This window comes from Acanthopagrus latus, chromosome 17, assembly GCF_904848185.1.
Source record: "Acanthopagrus latus isolate v.2019 chromosome 17, fAcaLat1.1, whole genome shotgun sequence".
Taxonomy (NCBI): Eukaryota; Metazoa; Chordata; class Actinopteri; order Spariformes; family Sparidae; genus Acanthopagrus; species Acanthopagrus latus.
Genome location: NC_051055.1, coordinates 27,156,856 through 27,167,710, shown reverse-complemented (window position 1 = coordinate 27,167,710; position 10,855 = coordinate 27,156,856). Strand labels below are relative to the sequence as shown.

General features: G+C 42.9%; 1 protein-coding gene and 1 long non-coding RNA gene across 2 annotated transcripts; one reads left to right on the top strand and one right to left on the bottom strand.

The window, feature by feature from the left end:
* Window positions 1-957: 957 nt before the first annotated feature.
* Window positions 958-5,342, bottom strand: si:dkey-82o10.4 (uncharacterized protein LOC797793 homolog). The gene is made up of 5 exons (XM_037075630.1): window positions 4,705-5,342; window positions 4,231-4,302; window positions 3,801-3,927; window positions 3,061-3,205; window positions 958-1,875 (listed from the first exon to the last, which is right to left on the bottom strand). The coding sequence occupies exons 1-5, from the start codon at window positions 5,221-5,223 to the stop codon at window positions 1,791-1,793; spliced, it is 948 nt and encodes a 315-aa protein (XP_036931525.1). The 5' UTR covers window positions 5,224-5,342; the 3' UTR covers window positions 958-1,790.
* Window positions 5,343-5,482: 140 nt separating this feature from the next.
* Window positions 5,483-9,617, top strand: LOC119006676. Its single transcript, XR_005070866.1, has 2 exons — window positions 5,483-7,131; window positions 7,206-9,617. It is a non-coding gene; the product is annotated as an uncharacterized LOC119006676 (long non-coding RNA).
* The last annotated feature ends 1,238 nt before the right edge of the window (window positions 9,618-10,855 follow it).

The following is a 10,855-nucleotide window of genomic DNA, read 5'->3' as shown; positions in this document are numbered from 1 at the left end:
GTGACACGATTCTGGCAATAACCGGCGGCTCAGACGCAGGCTGAATCTGAGTTAAATGGTTGGAGAATTTTTTTTTAGACTAATTTGTTGCTTTTGCTTGAAGCGATGCAGCACAACTATTTTCACTTGATAGAAGACTAGAGTTGAGATCTCCCGTTGATCCACAAAGCACTTTTTTTGAAAACCATGTACTGGAACATACACATCCTCCTACTGGCTGTGGAAAATGGATTATCTCGTTGCCTGTTGCTTGTTATCACAAGTACCACAACACTAATATATTCAGCCCCCTATAAGTTTCATTAATCACGTGCAGAGAATTCAGAAATGGAAAATGAGGACTTCACTTTTAATGCTAATGCAGAGTTGAATGTTACATCAGCCTTTTGATGTTGAAGCTAGAAAATGTCGCAAACATAGGAACTGTATGGAATGTATTGGGAGTCTTCTTTTCAAACCTTGACTGTATATTTCCACTGACAGTAATGGGGTTGATAGTTACTTAAATTCACTCGAAGTAAAAGAGTTTTTTCTCTGCACGCAAGTAATTTCTCTCGGATTGTGAGCACAAATTTATCAGAATCTCTGAGTGCTTCTCCAGACAGGTGTGGTATATCAAGGTGCTGACTGAACAGCCTGATTAGGGCACAGGTGTGCCGCAGACCAGTCACAATGCCACAACTTGCATGTTGACTGCAAGAATGTCCACCTGTGCTGTTGCCCCAAACATTTTATAGCACCTGGGTTTCATGACAATAAAGCTGCCGGGGAAAATACGGAGAAAAAACACTCACAACACTGGGGAGGGCCTTGCTTTTTACAACTGAAACATAAGGTTCAATGCCCCCTCACTACCTTTTGTACAGTCCCTTAGTTTATTAGTGAACTTTCATTGAAAAAGGCATAGATATAAATTAGGATTGTGAGTGGGAATAAACTGAAGGCTCAAGGGGACGATGTGGTGCTAAAATCAAGCAATTTATTGATGCAACAAATTTGAAAGATTTAAAACAAACAAACAAACAGTTCAGAGTCACTGTTCATTCTTGACCTTGGAATAAGATGTTTGACAAGAAAAAAAAAAGGTCCACTTTCCGCTTTTTTCTGGAACTTTAAGCCAAATCTCATGGTCTTCATCAGTGGACAGTCTTGTCAGTTGTCATCGCCTGACCGACGTCAAGTACAGAACAGTGACCATATACAAGCAAAGTTCCTCCTCATCTGTAAGTCCTGCCAAGACAACTGAGAAAACTCCATCAGCAGAGGAAGATTATGAGACATAGTAGAAAGCTCTGGGGAAAAAAAGCTAATACATGGAGCTACCTGGAGTGAAGTTTTATTGTTTTTTTGCCAACACGCTCAACAGATATTTTAAGCAGGTTTAAACGTCTTCCTCCAGCAACCTCATAACTCTGTTTATATTCTGTGTCAAAGCTAAAAACTGCCGGCGGTGTTCAGCAGGACAGGAGGAGGAGGAGGAGGTGGACAGTATGCTGTGTAATTATCATCCCTGGAGAAGGTCTTTAAAAGGCAGCTGAGGAGAACATCAAGTTGGAAGGCGGGTTCAGAAAAGTTCTGATGTCTTGAGTCTTCTGTTAAGCTTCGGTGTTGTGGCTCCGGGTCCCGTTTCATGCGACGCCAATAGACAGTCAGTCTATTCAACAATCTGCTGCTCAATCTGTCTGTGGTCCAGTTTCAAGTTGTCTTTCAGAGATAAGTAAATTAAGCCAACCACAACGTCCCAGTTTGTCCTGATGACTGACAAATTGTCTTGCTGTATCAAGTAAAAATCACTCAGCCGCTTTCCAGTGCCAGTGCCAAATGGTTTCCACCGTCCAGTCAGGAGAGGCTCCTCTCGTCAGCTCTTTGTGGAACCTGGAAAAGAAAAGAGCCAGAGGATTTTTAACAGGGCTAAATCACGCATACCCGGTGCTGCAGACGCATCCCAAATTCTTCTTAGCGGTGCAAGTTGTGGAGAAATAGTAATCTCAACTCAAACTAAGTTCTGCTTCTTTTCTCACCTTGAAAACAATGAGGTGAGGATTCTGAGAATGGCTTTTTTTCTTATCCTGCCAAGCTCCTCGTTTTCTAGCCCTTCAGGGATAACATTTGAAGTCTAACAGGCTTTTCTAAGAGCTGAAACAATAGAGAAGAGAGTCTGGCTAACTAGATAGGTGGGCATTAGGTAGAACACTCTCTCCATGAGGTCCAGCAACTAACTGGATTACTGACTGGAAATAGAAAGAGGCTTTGACTTTAACACACCGAGTTAAATTATTCCCCCCTTTTTCTGTTACAGCAGCAAATCATATCAGTGGTTCTTCTGAAGTGACGCAGTAACAGAAACATACGTAATGAGAACCGGTTTCTTTAACAAGCTCCTTCTCACACATGAAGTAAATAACACTGCTGGCCACAAAGAGCCACAGTAACGCCTGCATGATATTCAGCGTTGTCTGTCGCTTGCCTTTGATTTATTCTTCCAGTCGGCGCCATCATTAATATTTCTGTCTTTTAAGTATCAGCTGCAGTCCTCAGTGAAATAAATACGCCGTTTTCAGCCTTTCCCCCCCCAAACGAGGCATTAAATATTAGATGAACTCTCTTCCACCCACACATGACTCTTTGGAGCATTTCTCTCAAACTATCCTTTCACGTATATTTGATAAGTTCTTTTAACTCGCCACCGTCAGCTGTGGCTTTGTTACCCGCCCAACAAAAACAGACGTGCCATATGTTGGAAAGCCTGCAGGTAACTTTGAGCTTTTGCCAACATATAATTATCTCTCTAAGTAAATATTTGTTCCTTTTTAAAAAAAAAAAAAAAATGCGATTCAGCACGCTGTCTAAAAGAGAAATAAACCAGACAGAGATTTTTGGCACATAATGTCTGAGCAAATGAATGATCAAAAATAAGATTTAGGAAAAAAGAGGCAGCACGCAATCCACAAAATGATTTGAACGAGTCAGAGCTGAATGAGGGAACAGCTGATTGTAATCAATACTTTTAGATGCATGAGCACATCTGTGATGTGTGCGCGTTATAAGCCAAGTCCTTACTCATAGACTGCCGTCACTACTTTCTTCTGTGGCTGTCCATCTTCACTTGGGGCCACTTTAAAGATCTTTATGCCCTCGGGGTCATCGGGGCCTTCAAGTGTTGACAGGATCCAAAACCTCAAGACGACGTGGCAGAACTTCCTACCTGTAAGGAGGAGAACAGGAAGCAGAGAGCAGATGAGTTAGCATTGGAGATAGCCATAGCTATAACAGACACACTCGTATCTAAGATTGTTTCTTCTTGTCGTTTAGGAGGATTATATTTAATGTTTCAGTCAGTCTTGGCCTTACAAAATGCAGATTTGTCCATCTTGGCTTCAACCACTGTCTTGAATATGTCAGTGCTGTCATATTGGTGTGTATCTAAATCCTTGATAATGTCTACGAGCAGATGTGTTTCTCCTTCCAATGAGAGTTTGCTGTCTTTTCTTTTGGGCCGCGTGTCGCAAAAAAACTGCAGTAAAACCCCAATTGATGTCAGAATATTCCATTAACACGACAGGTTTAAAATCTAAAATATTATCAACCTTTCCGAACAGTAGAGGAATATTAATGTGCATGCAGACGTAGTGAGAGACTGCAGCTCTGAAACTGAGGCTGAGCATGGACTGTTTTATGACCTTTGACTGACAGCATCTATTTCATAACATGCACTCCAACCTGGCAGCCGAGCAGCTCAGGTTGTAAAAGACCTAGGCTGAGCACAAGCCGACCCCGATGTAACGCATGCTGCAGCTCACCGTACTGATCAAAGACCACAGACACGTCCTCCGGCAACATAAATACAATATCCTCCATCGTGACGGCGAGCTGCCTCCTCTGAGCGTCGGTGAGAGACCTGCACCTCGTCTCAACATAGTCGATCATCTGAAAACAAACAAAAGAAATCATCCTGATTAATCCTGGTCCCAGCTGAACCCTTTCAGTGAATCTGGACCTACATTTCAGGAGGATTTATGAAAGTGTTGGACAGATAAACTGCTCTGAAGACGAGGTTTCAGGAGAACAATCTGCTGTGTGTTGTTTCTTTTGAAAATGGCAACAATGCCCCAAAAGCAATCAACACATGCAGCTTTTTCAGAGCAGAGCAGGTGATTAAAACATCTGCTTCTCATCTAAATGTTGCTCCAGTGTGTGTATGTGTGTGTGTGTGTGTGCAGGATGTGTTACCTCTCTGGACACTATTCCCACCAGCCTGTGGTATCTGCCGCTGGACAGCAGGTCGGAGATGTGGATCAGAGCCTGCGATGGAAGAGGAACACCAAGGTGACTTATTCTCCTGCATCACAGTGGATGATGTCAGAGCCTCACGCCTGTTAACTGTCTTCAAATCAGGCTTAAAATCTTGTCATGTGATCGAAAGCTCCAACCAAACAGACCCTGTGGTGAAATTACTGCTTTCTCATCAGGATTTTGTGTAATGCAGGTTAATATATAGTGAAAACTAATGAATGTGTATGAGGTCATACATACACTGACTGTCTGACCTCTCTTGTTTACAATGCAAACCTCATTCTTCTACGTTTTGTTTACATCTGAATCCAGTAAATAGACCAGCCCTCCACCTGACATGGGGAGCTGTCCCCCAGCTGTCAGTGGCTGATCCAGCATCAGTCAGGTGTGGTTGTGTTGGAGCTCATTTACCTGCTTCACTCCACTGTGAAACTCCGCAGAGTTCAGGTCCAACTCAAAGAAGAGTTCGACCAGATACATGGTGAATTTACACCGGAACCATGTGATCGGGTCCGGGATGCCGACCACGGAGATAGCGGGCTGACCCTCGGAGCTCCCCGGCGGCTGTGAGCCGAACAGTCTGTGGTTCTGACCGGCGAACACGACCCTCCGCCGGCACAACCTCCGACCCTGAGCTGCATGCTCCGCGGTGAAAGGACGCGCAGGACGCACACACACACCCGCCCACCGCCGGTGAGCTGCCGGCTCCTTGCCGCAGGTCGGGCCCTTCTTCCAGGGGCAGAGTCCGGATGTGCACGCCGCGAGGCCGCCGAGCTCCCGGCATGCAGCGAGGCTGCCGATGCGCTGCATCACAGCGGGCAGGACGCCGCGGTACCGGCGGCGTGAGATCCACGGACCCAGGCTGGACCAGACACCATTGACACTGTTGCCTTTGGTAACCTTATGCAACTCACCCCATGCTGTACCCATAATCCTTATCGCGCTCACGACGTACACACACGGCTGCTGCCTTCAGGTACAGTTGGAAATGTCGGAATAATCATGTGGAGCCAAACCGGCTCTACTTCTGAAGAAGGCAGCAGTGTTTCTGTCTCTGGCCTTTTTATACTGCTTTTTCTCATTAATTGGAAAGAATTCATTTTCTAAATTTTAATATTTAAGTGACTACAAGCCTATTTTTTAGTGTTTTAATGTCCTTTAGCTGCTGCTCATTGCAACATTGTTTTTAATAGAAGAAATGGTGTTCAAATATTAGTTTACATCCATGAAAGTCAGGAATAAGATACATTAAAGGAAATTATACATATTTAAATACATGTATATATTGTAAACTATGAGTTGAATTATTATTTTGGGGGATTATTGGAAGTTTTTCAAATCTAATCATTGATACATTAATTAAATTAGAATACACCAGAGTGGCTCTAATGCAGCTCAACACTCCACTGTACTCTGGCTGTAAATGTACTCAGTTACATCCCATCGCTGCTCAGCAGTGTCCTGTTGACAATAAATCATTATTTTAAAAAAAATGTGCTGCTTTGGCTCTGAGGCAGCATTCAATCTGCAAAGTAACTATAAACCCAAACTATCAAGTAAATATAATAGAGTAAGAATACAATACTTCAAAATGTAGTGCAGTGGAAGAAGAAAGTAGCAGAAATGGAAATTACTCAAGTACAACCTCAAAAACATATAATCATCAACCATTGTCTAGAGGATGTAACTACATATTTATAACTTATTTTAAGTGTTAACCTCATGCACACGTTTAAATCAGTTACATAATGTCCATCATCTGGTTGCAAGAGACAATGGGACAATATTTGCATCCGTGGAAGTGGGAGGTCGCGGTAAATGGAAATACTCAAGTAAAGTGCAAGTACCTCAGTTTGTAAATGTACCAAATTACATTTCATCACTGTGGTCAGATGTTAAAATAGGCATTTGACATCATAAAAAACATATGAAAGCAATTTATGATTGATTAATGACAAATGAGGAAATATGTTCTTGAACATGTAACTCGATATTTTAATTTATTTCACATATTCATTCTTTAAATCAGTTTCATGCTTCACATGTCGTCTGTCCATCATCCGGCTGCTTCACACAGGAGGTCTGAAATCAAATCAACCCTCAAGGACAATAACTGGGGCTGATTCTCTCTCTATGACTGAGCGAGGCGAAAGTTTACGAGGAGCACCTGAACGCAGCAGCGTGTTGTGACCGACAGAGTCCAGTAGAGGGCGACAAATCTCCACCTATCTGCCTCGTGTGGCGCGCGTGTGTGTCCACAAAGTTGAGAGAAAACTAGAAAACAAACTTTGCGTGTATTATTAACACGATAAAGACCACACACACACACACACACACACACACACACACACACACACACACACACACAGTTGCTCCTACAGGCCACCGGTTCCGCCCAGGCTTTGTGTTTCTGCGCAGGTGCCCAAAATGATTGTGCGAAAATGTGAAATTTGATCAGCGGACCAAAACATCATTAAGTCCCCGCTGTTCCCGGTGATTACAGGTCACCTCCTCTGCGCGTGCTCGCCCCCCTCACGCACGCGCAGCACACCTGACGCCCCTCCCCCCCACTTAATTGTATTGATCAATAATTGGGTTATTCTGAAAATTGCGCTCAGACACGGAAACCTTTCCGGGGACGCATCACAGTAATTACGCGTGTCAGCTGAGAAACGCTTTTTACATCTGCGAGCCGGATGGAGCGGAATATTAACGAGTCCACGCTGGATGCATTAATTGTTGGAGGGCGTGCAGACACTCAAGAGTTCCGGGTCCAGACTGCAGATGATCAAGACGTTTAACCAGGAGAGAGTGAGGAAGAGGAGGAGGAGGAGGAAGGTAACCAACATGAGCTGCTTTTCACATGATAATAACAAACATTTACAGAAGAGACATCTGCGTTTCCTCCTCAGAAAGAAAAAGGCCAAGTAACTTTTCACCCACCGGCTGACTGACAGTCTTCACATGTTGGCCTCCACTCCACAGACTGCCACTGTTTTACAGCAGCTTGGATGTTTCACAGCATTTGGCTGCATATTTTTGAGCCCCTGGATGCAAGAAGAAGATCAAATTTGTGTCCTTCGTGCATCCAGTTCGAACCTGGAGTCAAAAGTCAAATATTAACCACAGGTGTAACTGTCACTCAGTGGGCAGAGCAGCGTCCTCTTCTCTCTCTGGTCCAGTTTCCTGTCATCACTCAATGCTGTCTCGTCAATGAAGCCATGAAAAGGCCCCAAAATACATTAAATAAACCAGTAAAGTCCCATTAAAACCAGTTAACTCCAGTCTGTAAATGCTGAGGTCACATCGTCTGTGTTGTTCCCGTGAATATTCACTGATAGAGTGCTGAAAATCTGTCCTCTGAAACTGAAATATTACACTATTACAAGTAAAACTGCTGGGATTAAAGGTGCACTACGTAGTGTTTGGGGAAGACATTTCACTGAGAAGAGAAAGATCTTAATTGTCTTTTTTATGCCTTAAACAAACTGACCTTAAAGGACAGTTTCATATTGTGGTACTTTGTTTATATGTGGCGGACCCTGCCACCTCTTTAGCTTCAAACAGCGATCTGGGACCTTATTTTCCTTGTCAATTCAGTTTTAGAAGAAAATGTAGTATTTCTTAATTTGTTTTATTATCTCATTAATAATTTGATATTAAGTTATTCTCCAAAGCGACATAGTTTACGTTTTTAAAATGATACATAAGTGAAAGTAGAAAGTAATCTTCTCAAAGTGGTTGTACTAGTTAATGCGTGGACAGACTTTAAAGATAACAGTTAACAGATAGTTTAACTAAATACTTCACTGTCTAAATGACGTGACATTAAAAACTGTGCGTCCTGCAGCAGCTCTGTCCTGTTCCTGAATGTGACTCAGTGTTTGAGCTGCGTCTGCTCTGAGCTCTTTCCTCCGTTGTGCCACTGAAAGGCACTGTTGACCACAGCAGAGCCGCTGGGTAACATCCGGATGAAGACGTCGCCGCGTCGTGTCGTGCAAACCTCCTGAGCTGTGTGTGAAGGTGGAGCACGGGTTCAACGTGGAGCCCGGGTTTTCAATAACTACGACACTACGACACGCTGCTCTGGAATGTCTGACTCTATATTTCGAAGAGACACTGAAGTGTAGTTTTTGTTTTCAATGAACGGGGATAAGAAAAGGAAAAACATGTCTGAGCTCACACTTTGAAATAACTCCTAGCTTTACTATAAGGTGCTCAGTATTTACTACATTTATTGTAAAGATGCAATTGTTCCCCTCAAAAAGAGCAGAAAAGTAGCAGATCATGATGTAAAACTCAACATCTGTGTCCAAAATCTGAATTTATGTCTCGCTATCAAGTAAACTGTGGAGTTTCTCTGATAAAGCGAGCAGTGAAGGAGGGATTTTGGGTGCAGCTTGTTTATTTTTGTCATATTTTCCTCCAGTTTTTGTTCATTCATGTAAATCATTGTGCAGTTTCTCTCTAAAAACAGAACAAACAGTCTTGTATTGAAGCGGTTCTACGGGTCAGAGGACACAAAAGGTTCTGATCGTTCTGGTGATGTGATTATAAAGCTGACTCATGTATTTTACGTCCTTTTCCCCCCACATCTTGTTTGTTTGTCACGTTCGTACCTTTTAAATCTTTTTTTTTTGTTGGTAAAATCGCTCCACAGTGAAGCGATAACGGACCCAAATGAGCAGGTTTTGTTTTTGGCATTTTTTCATTATCGGGTTCATAAAATAACTCGGTCAACTTTCCGCTGGAAACATGACGGCACGTTAAATCTGACGACAACCACAAAAAATAAAAAAGAGAGAGAGAGAAAAGGGTTGTTTTTGTAAATTTGAATTTAATATGGGCTACAGGTATTGGATTTTGTGTCTGCTGGCAGGGAGCCACACACAATAGCAGGCACAGGTGTTGACCAGGAAAAACAAAAAAAAAAAAGAATTAAATAAGGCGAGAAGCAGAAAGTGATTTGAATTATCATCGTTGAATCTATTTGGCATCTCTGCAGCGGAGAGAGCTTTAAATTAGAGCTGTAAAGTTTTCTGTACAGTTGATGCGTGGACAAAAAAATAAAAAAAGTACGTTTCTTTCTTTATTTTTTTTTCCTTCTCTCTGCTGGAGGTTTAACAAAACTCTTGATTTCAAAAAAACTGTTGTTGATCAAGAAGCGCAGATATCTTTGACTCGAGCGTGGGGTAATGAGAGGAATTAGCACAAATGCTCTAAGTAATAGTTCCTGATTTTTTTTTTTTTTTCCACTCGCAAATTATTTTTTCAACTTGTTTTTTTTGTACCCGTGCATAAATTAAAAAATCTGCTGAAATTTATTATTCATCTGAGATGTGATTAATATGCAAAATTATGCAAATTAAGATGCAATTAGGCTCCAATTCTCTAGTGGAATTTTCCATTATAATTTAATACAAAGTAACAGAGTAATTGGTGTCACGTGTAATTACGGTTACTCAAGTGCACTTTCAGGCATGCAAATGATTCGCTATATGTTGGTTATCCTATGCAAATGTACCATGTGGTGTTTTAACAAGTTGAGGGGGGGAAACACAATGGGTGCGTGCGGTCGCCCGGCGGGGTTGGAACAAGGTAAAGACATCCGGGTGCGTTTATTTTTTTCTTTAAACGAGAGGAGTTGGAAAACTTTCAGCGCTCCAGATTATCACCAGTTAAGACTTCCAGTTACTTTTTTTCTTCTTCTTCTTCTTCTTCTTCCCCCATTTTTCTGAATTTTTGATGAACTGTGGCGAAGCGCACACTTTTTCCATCCATCCCCAATCAATTAATGAGAGGAAGCTGTTTCTGGATGTGTTTCAGCTTCCAGCACGGAAACTGTTGCTTCAGTTGTGAATTCCCAGAGAGGAAAAAAAAAACCAGCTCGTCGTCCACCGCCCTCCACCTCTCTCGCAGCGCGTCTTCATTACGGCGGCGCCCTGTTTGATCAGTGACGCCGCAAATGTCACGAGCAATCACCAAACATTATGCGCTGGGGGGACAATTACGGGCGCCAGGGCTCGCCGTGACAAACTTCGCAGCCGCTCGGCCGGGCGGAGGGGAAGAAAAAGCGATTATGTAATTGATATCTATTTAGATAGAATGAAAGTCCTGTAAACGCTCGGAGGGAGAAAATGTCTCGCAGAGCAATTCCGTCTTGGGAGGCAAATTGATTTTAAATTGTTACATGGCTGGTTACATGTCCTGACATCTTGCTTTGCTCGCTCTCACACTCTCTCTCTCTCTCTCTCTCTCCGACACACACACACACACACACACACACACACTGTGGCATTAAAAAACATACAGGCAGATACGCTCACATGTACGCACACTCTCGCGCAGACACACACACACCCTCTGCTATCTGTCTTGTTTATGATCAACGCTCTGAACAAAGACATCCTCCCTCCCTCCCTCCTCCTCCTCCACCTCCCCTCCTCACCCATCTTCTCTCTCTCTCTCTCTCTCCTCTCTCTCCTCCATCTCTCTCTCTCTCCGCCTCCACTCTGTGTGCCTGCCTGCTTGCACAACTCTCTCAAAGAACATAATCCCTCAA